Source organism: Entamoeba histolytica, genomic scaffold (genome assembly GCF_000208925.1).
Source record: "Entamoeba histolytica HM-1:IMSS scf_1104750516945 genomic scaffold, whole genome shotgun sequence".
Taxonomy (NCBI): domain Eukaryota; phylum Evosea; order Mastigamoebida; family Endamoebidae; genus Entamoeba; species Entamoeba histolytica.
This window is the reverse complement of record NW_001915007.1, coordinates 25,755-39,331: the sequence shown is the minus strand read 5'-3', so window position 1 is coordinate 39,331 and position 13,577 is coordinate 25,755. Positions and strand designations below refer to the sequence as shown.

The 13,577-nt window shown below is 24.4% G+C and overlaps 5 protein-coding genes across 5 annotated transcripts; 2 read left to right on the top strand and 3 right to left on the bottom strand.

Annotated features, from left to right (window-relative positions):
- Positions 1-2,781: 2,781 nt before the first annotated feature.
- On the bottom strand, positions 2,782-4,194 carry EHI_043030 (uncharacterized protein; the record flags this gene model as incomplete). The annotated part of the gene is made up of 1 exon (XM_647535.1): positions 2,782-4,194. One exon carries the CDS (start codon positions 4,192-4,194, stop codon positions 2,782-2,784), a length of 1,413 nt encoding a protein of 470 aa, XP_652627.1.
- A 454-nt stretch (positions 4,195-4,648) lies between these two features.
- Positions 4,649-6,097, top strand: EHI_043020 (protein kinase domain containing protein; the record flags this gene model as incomplete). Its single annotated transcript, XM_647534.1, has 1 exon — positions 4,649-6,097. The coding sequence occupies one exon, from the start codon at positions 4,649-4,651 to the stop codon at positions 6,095-6,097; it is 1,449 nt and encodes a 482-aa protein (XP_652626.1).
- A 601-nt stretch (positions 6,098-6,698) lies between these two features.
- Positions 6,699-8,522, bottom strand: EHI_043010 (V-type ATPase, A subunit, putative; the record flags this gene model as incomplete). The annotated part of the gene is made up of 1 exon (XM_647533.1): positions 6,699-8,522. The coding sequence occupies one exon, from the start codon at positions 8,520-8,522 to the stop codon at positions 6,699-6,701; it is 1,824 nt and encodes a 607-aa protein (XP_652625.1).
- A 546-nt stretch (positions 8,523-9,068) lies between these two features.
- EHI_043000 (heat shock protein 70, putative) lies at positions 9,069-10,640 on the top strand (the record flags this gene model as incomplete). Its single annotated transcript, XM_647532.1, has 1 exon — positions 9,069-10,640. One exon carries the CDS (start codon positions 9,069-9,071, stop codon positions 10,638-10,640), a length of 1,572 nt encoding a protein of 523 aa, XP_652624.1.
- Positions 10,641-10,654: 14 nt separating this feature from the next.
- Positions 10,655-12,511, bottom strand: EHI_042990 (Sec24 protein, putative; the record flags this gene model as incomplete). The annotated part of the gene is made up of 1 exon (XM_647531.1): positions 10,655-12,511. The coding sequence occupies one exon, from the start codon at positions 12,509-12,511 to the stop codon at positions 10,655-10,657; it is 1,857 nt and encodes a 618-aa protein (XP_652623.1).
- Between the last annotated feature and the right edge of the window lie 1,066 nt (positions 12,512-13,577).

Sequence of the window (13,577 nt, the reverse complement as noted above, 5' to 3'; positions counted from 1 at the left end):
TTTATGTATTTTAATGACATTAATGACTGTATTAATTTAGAATTTGGAGTTAGAATAGTTTCAATGAAATATAAATCACTTTCATTTTAATTCATTTCATTTTATTCATTATGCAAGAAGATTGTATCGTATAATTGAAACATTTAATGATTGAATAATATTTAAATACATAATATAATGTTAATTATTCAACATGTTTAAACATACCAAGTCATGAAATATAAATATGAAAATACAATATTAATAGAAGTTAAATTACTTGAAATTTCTTCTTTTACATATTGCTATTCATTAACAACAATTAATCTTCATTCATCTAGTATTGAAATAGAAATAATTCCATTCATTAATTTAACTCATTAAAATAAATTAATATCACACCAACAATAACATCATTTAGAACAACTTTGTTTTTATAAGTGTTTGTGTAAATAAATGTTAAGAAAAAACTGAAGAATATCAGAAGAATGACTATAAAAAGTACTGAAAAGACGAAAAGATTAAAAAGAAATTTAATGATATAATTTTGATTAAAAATAAATACATAACAAACAAAGTAATGAGAAATTATTCATTAAACAATCACATACTTATTGATATGAATATTTGTTTACAATTACTTTATTTCATGACATTTCATTTATCTTCTTCAATAATTTAATTCATAAACCCAAATTACATCAACTATATTTAATGATAAATACAATGCAAAACGAATGACAATTATAAAAAGAAATGATCAATAATAATTATTAATTACTTAAATATATTTAATCATTTGAAATTATTTTAAAACAATAAATGAGTAAAATAAAAGAGAAGAAATACCACTTCTAAATAATAATATTTGTTTATTTGTGTTTTATTGTTTTGAGATGTCAATTGTTTAACCACATTGTTAGTTTCTTCATTAACTTTCATGTTATTCGTTGTTTTGATATATTTGGTGATGAATTTTTGTTTTCATAACTATCATCCATTTTATTAATTTATTCTTTTATAATTTATCTCTTTTGATTTAGTCTTATTTCATATTTCTATACACTTAATCTTCTTTATTTAAATTATTTACTTATTTATAAAAGAGTATTACACATTACCAAATAATTTTCAATGATAACTTAATTTGAGAAAAGTATATCAATAACTTTATTATTTATCTCATCTAAATTCAATAACCATTACTATTCAACACTTTCATAATATGAATATCATTTACTATATTATACAAAAATAACTTTCTAATTCATTTCATCATCTAATTTTATGTAATACCATTAAAATAAACAATTTTTATTATTCTTTGTTTCATGTGATTAATAACAATACTACTATTACAATTACAACAGAAGTTATTTGTTTTTACCAATAATAACATTATTACTCGATAACAATTTGAATAATTGAAGAATAGTTTTACTCTATGACTTTGTGTGTTATTTCTTATAAAATCTATGAATTTACAAGAGATATATACAAATAAATAAGAAATAGAATAAATAAAATAGATAAAACAACATATGATAAAATAAATCTAATACCATTTTCAATAAATGAGTTTGTAAATGAAGAAGATATTAAAGTAATTAAATAATTAAAAAAAGAAATAAAAAAATGTTAAAATTAAAAATATGATGAATGTAAATGAAATACTAATTCTACTTCAACAAAAACACACATCCTGTATATATTAAAAACAATACTCGTGACTTTCTCATATAACATCATTGTTATTACACACTTCTTCTTTGTGGTGTTGTTCTTTATTAATTTGTGGATTTCAAATTATTCTAAAAAAAATAAAAATAAAAAAATCAATTAAAAATTCCTTTTAAATGAAAATTAAAGAAGCTTAATTAATAAAAAATATACATAATAAGATATTATCACTGAGAAATTGCCAATTTGATTATTTTAACGTGCTTTTTTAATTAAAGAGTTTATTTATAATAGTGTTTCATTATAATATCTATATTCTATTGTAGTTTCAGTAGAATATGAAAATATTTAATAATTATGTGTTTAATAAAAATTGCAGTACTATCAGTTTATTATTAACTAATTATTTATTAATTCCAAATTGTTTGTTTTTATATGTCAATTCTTTATTTTATATTATTGAGATTATTTACATTCATTCATTACTCATTCAATCATTTTATATACATCATACTTATTCAATTTAACTATACCTCCATCATTAACTCGCATATAGAAAATAGAAATTCATTTGTTGTAAGTAGGAGAATATAAAATAATGCCACTATCAAAAAGTTCAATTCGTTTAACAGAAAAATTATTTCAATAAAAACCAACTCGATAAGAAACATTTATTAATTTCATATCATTATGTATATTTATTAAGGTTGAGATGAATTAAAAATAACATATTTTGATTAAGTTTACAATTACCAATGTATTTACAACACGTTATATTGTTCATAAGAAAAAATAACATGTGATTTTTTGAATGAAAACTTGGTGTTTTGTGTGCTTATGATTATTCAACATTCAAAAGAATTAACATCAACAACCAACGTTCTAAAGTGTTTGAATAAAAGTGATTAACAAATACGAGTATTGAATGGACAAATACTATTAAAAAACGTCAAACAGTATTGATCCATTTCTGTTCATTTTTAAATTATTAAATGAAAGTTGAGTCATATATTGAGTTTATTGCTTTTTTATTTATCATTTTAAATTCAGTTATTAATAAAGATAATTCTTACACTTATTTACATAAGAAATAAAATATAAACCATGTTAAAAAGAATTTGATTAAATTCCAGTATATGTAGATTGTTTCTTTGGTTTAAATACAAAGAAATAAACAAGAACAGCAATGACAATAATGATGATAATCAAAACAATCAATAAACCCAAAACAATGGCAAATATTGCACCACCACTTAATCCATTATCATTATCAGCATTATTATTACTATCATCTGAATCGTTAGTCATTGAATTTGATTCACTATTCTGAGTTTCACTAGTTTCTGATGAAGTTTCAGTACTTCCATGGCTTGAACTAGTTTCAGAAGACTCAGAAATAGAAGAAGAATCACTTGACAAACTATTTTCACTATCATCATGTTCAGAAGAATTATCTGATAAACTTTCGTCTGAAATACATTTAAACTCTTTACCTATTTTTGCAGTTTCACATTGACCATCTACTCCAACAGAATAGACACCATTGTTATTATTAATCTTCTTTCCGTTCATACCAACAACAATAAGATCTTTTTCATCAACAATAATTGATTCGATCAATGCGTCTGTAGTTATTTTCCAAGTATTATTTTGGCTAAAGTGAACAATTCCTTCAATTATTTTAGATGCATAAACAATAGATTCCTTATTGACAATTCTTAAATTATAACTATGAGATTGTAAAGAAATTAATACATTTTCAGACTTATCATTTGCAGAATTAATTTTGATTGTAGATGCATTAGAATTAGAAACAATTGTTGGAACAGATGACCCATAGAGAGTGAAGACATCATTAATAGATATGTCAATAAATATTTTTTCTTGATTATCAATACAATGTGGTTCAACATTAGATACACCTCCACAATAGAAGTATTTAATTTGATTATTACATTCCAATTTATAAACATCACTTTGATCTTCTATTGTAATATTATTACCAGTCATAACATAGTCGCAAGCATTAACAGTAAATGTAATAGGATTAACATTGAATAATCCATTGAAAGTGATGGTGTTCAACTGACTTGTTGGATTATTTTTAATTACTTTGATATATTTAGAATCACCATTATTGACAAATGTAGCTTTAAAATCAAGAATATGAAATGTAATGTCTTGAATATCATAACTATTAATTGTGTTGTGTTCAAAAACACCATCTAAAGTAATGGTAGATAACCCATTAACAAAAGAATATTTCATATTTGAGAATGTTTTTGATTTCTTAATAATTACATTTTTAGGAGTGAATAAAGTCTCATTAGTTCCAAAGAAAATATTTAAATCAACATCCTCTAAAATGATAGTTTCATAAGGAACATTAGTGATTGTCATCTTACGATAGTCATAACTAATACCATTTGCTTGTGGACATTCATTTGTTCCTGCATAAAATCTCCCAGTAGCATCATAATCACAATAATTAATAGCCAAAGTATAACCACATAACAATAATAGAATGAACATCATTCTTTAATGTAAAAAGTTCAATAAAACCCTTGATTTAAATAACATCACAAACTTGTACCATTCTGTTTTGTACAAAGAACTTTTAAAATATCTGTTTATCCACAGAATAACTTTATTTGAAAGTTTTTTTGTTTAGAAACTTCATTTATGTTTATGAAAAAGAAGAATAACAATAAACATGAAAAGTCCAAAGACTTTTCTTTGAATATTCTTCTTAACCCTTTTTAAAGATTTAAAAAACCATAATAACTAACAATTAATAATTAGAGTCATTTCATAATAATTCAAACACTTAAATATTGAAAGCAATGAAGATAATTGTTGCCGCCCCAGTCAGACATTATCATGGTGAGTGGCTAGTATCTGGAGCTTTTTTAATTTTTATTTTCAAGTTTAAAGAGAATTGAAAGAAGAGAAGAAAAGAACTGAATAAAAAAAAAGAATAAATTAACAAATGAATATAACAAATAACACTAGTTCCAATGACACTTCAGTTGACCCTCAACCACGAATCATTTGTCCAAATGGATATTTATATGTAAAAGGAGAATGTATTAAATCTAAAGAATGGATAATGGCAATTAGCATTGGATCAACAATATTAATTTTATTTGTCGTAATAATTGTTATAATTGCTTGGATATTATCTAGAAGAAGAACAACAAGAAAAGGAAATACATATAAATATACACAAGTTGAATTTAATAATTTTCCATTAACAGTAAGTAAAAATACATTAACATTTGAAAATGAAGGAAGAGTTATGCAAATAAATAAAGCGTTTCATGATGAAATTAATGTATATAACCCAAGTGAAATAGAAAAAACATTTAAAATTGAATCGAAGTCATCACAATATAATATAGAATGTGAACCAAGAATAGCCATATTAGGACCACATTCATCTATTAATGTTTATTTTACAATCACATTATTATGTACATGCAAAGAATATGAAGCAATTCAATTAATAACATTTGATGGTATTTCAGAAGAAAATATTGAAGATGATGATAAAATGATTACTCCTCTTTATATTAATGTAACAGGAGAAGAAAGTATTTTAATTGATTATAAAGAAATTGAATTTATAGATACTATTAAAAATGGAAATAATGGTATTGTTTCAACAGGAAAATATAATAATCAGAATGTAATTATTAAAAGATTAAATTTAAAATGGAATAGTAATTCATATGAACGATTTATAAACAGTTTAAAAGAATTAACAAAATTAAGATCACCATTATTAATTAATATTATTGGAGCAGTTACAACACCAGAACATGAATGTATGATATTAGAATATGCAGAACATGGAAATGCAAGAACATGTTATAGAAGAGGAGAAATGCAACCATTATTAAGAGCAAAAATATTTGAAGATGTTTGTAAAGGATTAGAATTTCTTTATCAAAATAAACAAATTCATGGAAATATTAAACCTACAAATATGTTAATTGTTTCACTTAATATTCAATCAACAGTTTGTTGTAAATTAGGACATTATTGGAATATTTCTCAAATGACTGGATTACCAAAATTAACTATTAATGAAGAAGAAATGTTACAATCAACATATTACAATGCACCTGAAGTTTTAAAAGGAAATGAATGTACAAAAGAATCTGATGTTTATTCTCTTGGAATGAGTTTGTTAGAAATTTATCAAGAAAAAATGTTATATCCAGAACGACCTTTTTCTAATGCATGGGATGCAGCTCTTGAAATATCAAAAGGAAAACGACCAAATATTCCTGATACAATAGACTTATCAATTAAATCATTAATTCAACAATGTTGGAATCAAGAAATAGAACAACGACCTCAACTTCAAGAAATTTATCAATTTTTTACTTCATTAAAAGAACAAATTATACAACAACAAGAACCTATTCTTTAATTTTTCATTTCTTTTTCATTATTATTATTCTTTTTATATTAAAAACATTCTTTTTATTTTATTTTTATTTTTTGATGAAATATAACATCTAAAATAGTATGAAATTGATAATTTTTAATATCATTCAAAACAATACATTTCATTTTCCTTTGAATAATTCTTTGAAAAATCTTCATCTATTAATTGATTATTTAAACAATATAATATCTTAATTTTCTTATTATTTAAAATATAAAATAATTTAATCAAATGGTTTAAATGATAATTAATAAGAATAATCAAATAAAAACTTCTTAGATAATATAAATATAATACTACTAATTAATATTTTATTTGTAATAAGTAATTTGAAAGAATAAAAGTAATATATAAATATTGATAATAATAATAATAATAATAAATACAAATAATATCAAGAATAAAATAAATAACAATTATTGAAAGTATTTGATAATAAAGAAGAAGAATTAATTTATTTTCATTTCATCTTTATCAATATTTTAATTACTATTTATAAAATTATTAAAAAGATAATAAATAATTTAATTAATATATATTTACAAAACAAAATATTTATATAAAAATTAAATTATGGTTTTGATTATTCTAAAAGAGTAGCAAAACGAGTGGTAATATCACGATATAATTCTCCATACTTTTCATTAATAACTTGTTCTCCTTGAGATGGTTCTTCATACTTCATTCTAGAAATTCTAACTAATAAATCAGACATTGCAGACTTAATAGTAGCCCAAGTAATTTTATGATCTTCATAATCAACAGAAAGAGCTTGGAAAGCTTCATTATAAAAATGAATAATATTTCTAATAATACCACAAGTTTTATAAAATGGACATGAAAAATCATAAGGAGTATATGAATTTTGTTGTAAGAAATCATCTTTAATAACACGAGCAATTTCAAGTGTTAATTTATCAGTTTCAGCAAGAGAATCTTGACCAACTAATTGAACAATTTGTAATAATCCTTCTTCCATTTGTAAAATTTCTTTAATTTTATCACGAAGTGGAACAAATTCTTCATCTTTACTATTATAATAACTATCAAGTGATTTAATATATTTAGAGAATGAAATATTCCAATTAACAGCTGGGAAATGTTTTCTTTGTGCAAGTTTTTTATCAAGACCCCAGAAAACTTGAACAATATTTAATGTAGATGTTGTAACTGGATCAGAAAAATCTCCTCCAGGTGGTGAAACAGCTCCTACAATAGAAACTGACCCTATTCTTTTTGGTGATCCTAAACATTCAACCATACCTGCACGTTCATAAAATGATGCTAAACGTGCTGCAAGATATGCTGGATATCCAGAATCAGCTGGCATTTCTGCAAGACGTCCTGAAATTTCTCTAAGTGCTTCAGCCCATCTTGATGTTGAATCTGCCATCATAGCAACATTATATCCCATATCTCTATAATATTCTGATAATGTAATTCCAGTATAAATTGATGCTTCACGTGCTGCAACAGGCATATTAGATGTATTAGCAACAAGTGCTGTTCTTGTCATAATAGATTCTTCTTTATCTCCTACTTTAATAGAAAGAGCTGGAAAATCTCGAAGAACTTCTGCCATTTCATTTCCTCGTTCACCACATCCTACATAAATAATAACATCTGAATTACTATATTTACTTAATGCTTGTGAAATAACTGTTTTTCCACATCCAAATGCTCCTGGAATAGCACATGTTCCTCCTTGAATACATGGGAAAAGAGAATCAAGAATACGTTGTCCTGTAACTAATGGTGTTGTACTAGTAATTTTTTCTGCTGTTGGTCTTGGTTTTCTTACTGGCCAATGATGTGCCATACTAAGTTCTTCTGTTTTACCATTAAATTCAATTCCAATCACTTTATCATCAAGTGTATAATTTCCTGCTTCTGCAACCCATGTTACTGTTCCCATAACTGTTGGTGGAACAAGAATTTTATGAACAACAAGTGCACTTTCTGGAACTGTACCAATAATATCTCCTCCACTAACATGATCTCCTTTTTTAACTAAGGGTGTAAATTCCCATTCTCTTTGATGATCAAGTGATGCTACTGAAATTCCTCTTGGAATAAAAATACTTCCACTTTTTTCTGCAATTGAAACTAATGGTCTTTGAATCCCATCAAAAATAGATGTCATAATTCCTGGTCCAAGTTCAACTGAAAGTGGTTTCATTGTTCTTTCTACCATATCTCCTAATTGAAGACCTGCAGTTTCTTCATAAACTTGAATAGTAGCTGTTGTTCCTTCTAATCGAATAATTTCTCCCATTAACCCTCGACTACCAACTCTAACTAATTCATTCATAGCTGCTCCAAGCATATTTTCTGCAATTACAACTGGTCCTGAAACACTATACACTTTACCAAATTCTTTTTCTTTTTTGTCTGTATCGAAGTTCATTCAATCTATTTTTTTGAAGTTCTTTTTTGTTTCTTCTTCTTCTATCTTATAACTCTTTTAACCATACTTTTACTATTCTTCCCTCAACAAAAACTTGACTATCAAAACACAAATTGACTTATATTCATAAACTATTGAAAAATCAAAACAAAACTAAAACCCTTTTTGTAAATGAAAAGAATAAATAAAAACACAAAAATGACTCTATCACAAAAAATTAGTAATTTTTTGTTTTTTTATTTTTTTATTTTTTTTTTAATTAAATTATTTTCTTCATTTAATGCAAAACAACAACTTCAAAGAACAATATGAAATTATGATGACTAATTACAAAATCTTCATAGATTATATTCCCTTATACCAAAAAGAAGTAAATGAAATGAATAACAAAGCAGATATTTTAGAACAGCAATGTAATGATTTACGAATTGAAATACAACAATATGAAGAAAAAATTCAACAAATAAATAATTGAATTTGAAACAAAATAAAAGTCATTTCTTTTTTTCTTATTTTTAATAGATCTAAGATCTAGTGTCTTTAATTATGTCTTCTGATTTATATGTTGGAATAGATTTAGGAACAACAAGAACAAAAGCTGTTCTTTGGAGTAGACAATTTTCATCCTTTAATGTAATCAAATTTAATGAGAAAGAATATCTTCCTTCAGTTATTGATACTACAAATCCCTCTAATATTATAGTTGGTGTTGATAGTTCAAAAGAAGGAATGATCTATGATATTAAAAGAATTATTGGTAAAAACTCAAAGAGTGAAGGAATTGAACTTGAGAAAGAACGCTTTGGTGAAAGACTAATTTTCAACAAAGAAGGAAATCCTCAAATAAAACTTAATTCTTCATCATCAGAAACTTTACAACCAGAAGAAATTAGTGCTATTATTTTAAATAAAGTAAAGAAAACAATTATTGAACAAACTCAAACAGATAAATTTAAAGTTATTGTAACTGTTCCAGCTACTTTTACAGATCAACAAAAAGATGCTACATTATGTGCTGCTCAATTAGGAGGATTAGATGTTATTCAAATCTTACCAGAACCAACTGCAGCTGCTTATGCCTATGGAGTAGATCAAAATAATGGAAACTTTTTTGCATTTGATTTTGGAGGAGGAACATTAGATACTACTATTCTTAAAAAAACAGGTAATAGTTTAAAAGTTATAAGTGCTGGTGGAGATCAACATCTCGGTGGAATTGATATTGATAAAAATTTATTTGAACTTGTTCTAAACAAAATTAAAAATGAAGATATTAATTTGTATAATAACCTTAACATAACACAAAGTGATGATAGTAAAACTAAAACAAGAAAGATTAATAAAAGAAATAAATTAAGAAAAGAAATTGAAAAAGCAAAAATTGAATTATCATCATCTAATGATGTAATAATTAATTTATCAAAAGTTCAAGACTGTGAAGAAGAAGAAGGAATAGAATTTGAAATTACCCAAAAGGAATTTGAATTAATTAATAAAAATTTATTTGACAAATGTAAAAAAGTTATTGATGAAACATTAAAAAAGGCTAGAATGAGTGTTAAAGAAATCAACAAAGTATTTCTTGTTGGAGGAAGTTCTCATATTCCAGCTATTGAAAGTCTTATAGAAGAAAAATTTGGAAAAAAAATAGCTGAGTCAAAACTTGATAGAAATATTGTTGTAGCTAAAGGAGCATGTATGTATTGTTATAGTAAAGGGACAAAAGTAGATGGATCAATTATTCCTAATCTTAGTGATATTACATTATATCCTATTTATATTAAATCATTAGATGACCAAGATCAAGAATTTATGGCACAAGTTGTTAAGGAAAATTCAACTATTCCATTAACAAGAAGTTTTGAAGCTGAAGCTGTTGGTGGAAATGCTATTGTTGAAATTTATGAAGGAACTCATCAATTAGGTAAATTTGTTATTGATAATGTTCAACAACCAATTATTACAATGGAGTTGTCTATTGAAAATGATTATTTACTTCATGTCATTGCTCGATTAAATAACCAAACCATCAAAAAAGCATATAATGCAACCAGAAAACAACACACTAATTCTGAAATTGAAATAAGAAAAGCACATCTTCAGAAATATTTTAAGTAATTTCTTTCTTTAAATTAAAGTATATTTAAAAATTTTTGATATGTCCATCCATCATGATAATTATCTTCTACTATTAACCATTCTTTCCATCTATCACTACAGTCAATTGTAATTATCTTTTTTCCAATAGAAGATATTAATTTTCTCATAGTTATTGCAATTACATTATCTTCTTCTGAAATTAAACTATTATTTGCAATTTCAGTTATTGTAGAAACTCCAAAACATGATTTAATCATTTTCTTTTCTAATAACCTATCAACTCCAATAATCATTTGTTCTCCAATAATAAGAAGTACAAGACAATTCTTTACTTCTTGACCTGATAATGTAACTGAACGATAATTCCCATTTCCATCAATAACATACATCACTGGTATTGGAAATTCTCCTTTTCCAATTATTGTTCTTAAAATCCCAGCACAAACATATCCTTTTTTATTCATTTGTGGTGTTTTTGTTAGACAATATAAATAATAAATCGCCTCATTTCTTTGAGAACAATATTTAGGAATTTTCTTTGCTATATTTATAAGATATTCCTTTGCTTCTTTAAGTCCTTCTTTAATTCCAATTGTTGATGAAATAATATTACAAGCAATAGTAAGTCCCCTTGCATTAATTTCTGGTTGACTATTTTGTGGTATTTTCATTGTTTCTATTCGTAGCATTCTTTCTTTATTTTGATTTGTATAAAGAAATACTGTTTGAATATATGTATTTGTTATATTAGATATTGGTAATATTTCATAATCAATAACAAAACATGACGTTGGGTCAATACATGGAACTGCAATTAAGTCATTATTTCTTAGATTATAATTCCCATATCGTTTTTTTGTTGCTAAGTTATGTGTTGATCGAATTCTAAATACTGCCTCATGACGATAACTTTGTAAAATGTCATTTATCATTGTTTGAAATAATTCTTCATTTGAATTACAAACATAAACTCTTCCTCCAGTTCTTCTTGCAAAATCTGAGAGTGTTGCTGTATCAAATGCATTCCTTAAGTTAAAGAACATGTCAATAGTAATCATATTATTATTCATTTCTATAGCTAATTCATCATAAAAAGGATCATGACTAGATTTAAATGTTTTAAAATCATTTGTTAATGGATTTAATTTTCCTTCTCCTTTTGTTGGATGACTTCCATTTAAACAAATGACTTTTCCTCCATAGTTTTTGAGTAGAAAATTGATTGTTTTCATTGCATTCCCAAAACAACATCCAACATAATTTTGTTCATCATTATATTTTCTTATATTATCTATAATTTCAGATTTGATTGTTTCAATAGATGGTAAATATAAATTAATATCATTAATAAGTTCTATTGCATCTTCACTAAAAACATCAATACTATAATGACTATTATGGTATTTAAATAATGTTATTTTATCACTATAAATCATTACTCCAATTCGAGTATTATTAGGTATCTTTTGAATAATATTTATTAAGATGTCTTTAACTGATTCAAAATATAATTGATCAATAGCAAATAAAATACAATTCCCTTGCATTGGTCTTCTAGTATAATTACTATCAGTTTTTATTTCTAATGCATCAACTATTAACTCTGGATATTCTTGAATTCTTTCTTGTGTTAATTGAAGATATCGTTCAGTTAACTCCGTATTGATATGTCCACATAAACAACATTTCCACGTCCTTCCTGCAACAATCCAATTGTTATATTTATTCATATATCCTTTACATCCTCTACATCGTGATATGGTTGGAATATCATATCTATTGACTTCATTACATAATGGAGTATAAACAAAATAAAGAGGTATTCCAACTTTTGCTCTTTGAAGTTCAGTATAAGGAATACTATTCATACTACATTCAATACGATTCATGACACAAAAAATAACTATTCAGATGTATCTTACTAAATTGTTTTTCTTCCCGAAAAATCATTGTTATTTCCCATAGTTCTAATTGAAATATGATTATAATTTCATTCTAATATTTTTAAACTATACTTTAGTACTATTAATTATTCGATTTTAAAAGAAACAGAAGATTATTTTAGTATTTCTACAATGAGAAATATGAATGAACTAAATTTATATAACAATAGCATATAATCCTAATCACTTTCAAACTTAAATAAAAACATTTGATTTTACCACATTATTTGCAATAAATACATCCTCATTGTTGTATTTCCGTATATTATTCAATTAAGACATTGTTTTTTTTTCTTTGAATAATCAACATACTTTTCAAAATAATACTTATTTTTTATTGTTCATTATTTCATTAGTTATTCTAAAACTAGAAATTATGAATTGTATGTTCATCTTTTCTTTTTTATAGTTATTCTTTTAATTGAAGTGATATAATGATTTGTACTACTCCTTAATTTTATATACAATCACTATTAAAGAAAGACACATTTTCTGAATAATAATGAAAGTAAAAAACTCATTTTCATTATGTTCTAGTTGTTAACAGTGGTAATACATATAAATAAGATGACTCACATTATTTAATAAATCTTTAGAAGAGCTTTTACTAATAAAAAAGATTATCTATAACTTGTTAGAACAATTTGATTGTTTAATAGTAAAATCATCTATTTCATCGTTAAATCTTATATAGAAATAACAACACATTATTTTACTTATCACATATACATTAACAATAATGAATTGAATATATTACAAATGTAAAAATAAATTTTTATCCTATTTTATACATCTAAAATAACAATATTTCAATCATCATTCCATTAACATTATAAACATACTCATATTGCATTGTATGTATCGTGTTTAAAATTGAAAACAGTTTTAGTATTAGAAATTCAGAGGTAAAAATGAATATATTAAAATAAATAATGCTCTAGTTTGTATTTATAAGATAGTCAAAACTGTCATTTAGAATTATTCTAAATTTTCTTCTTAAAAGGGAAAAATA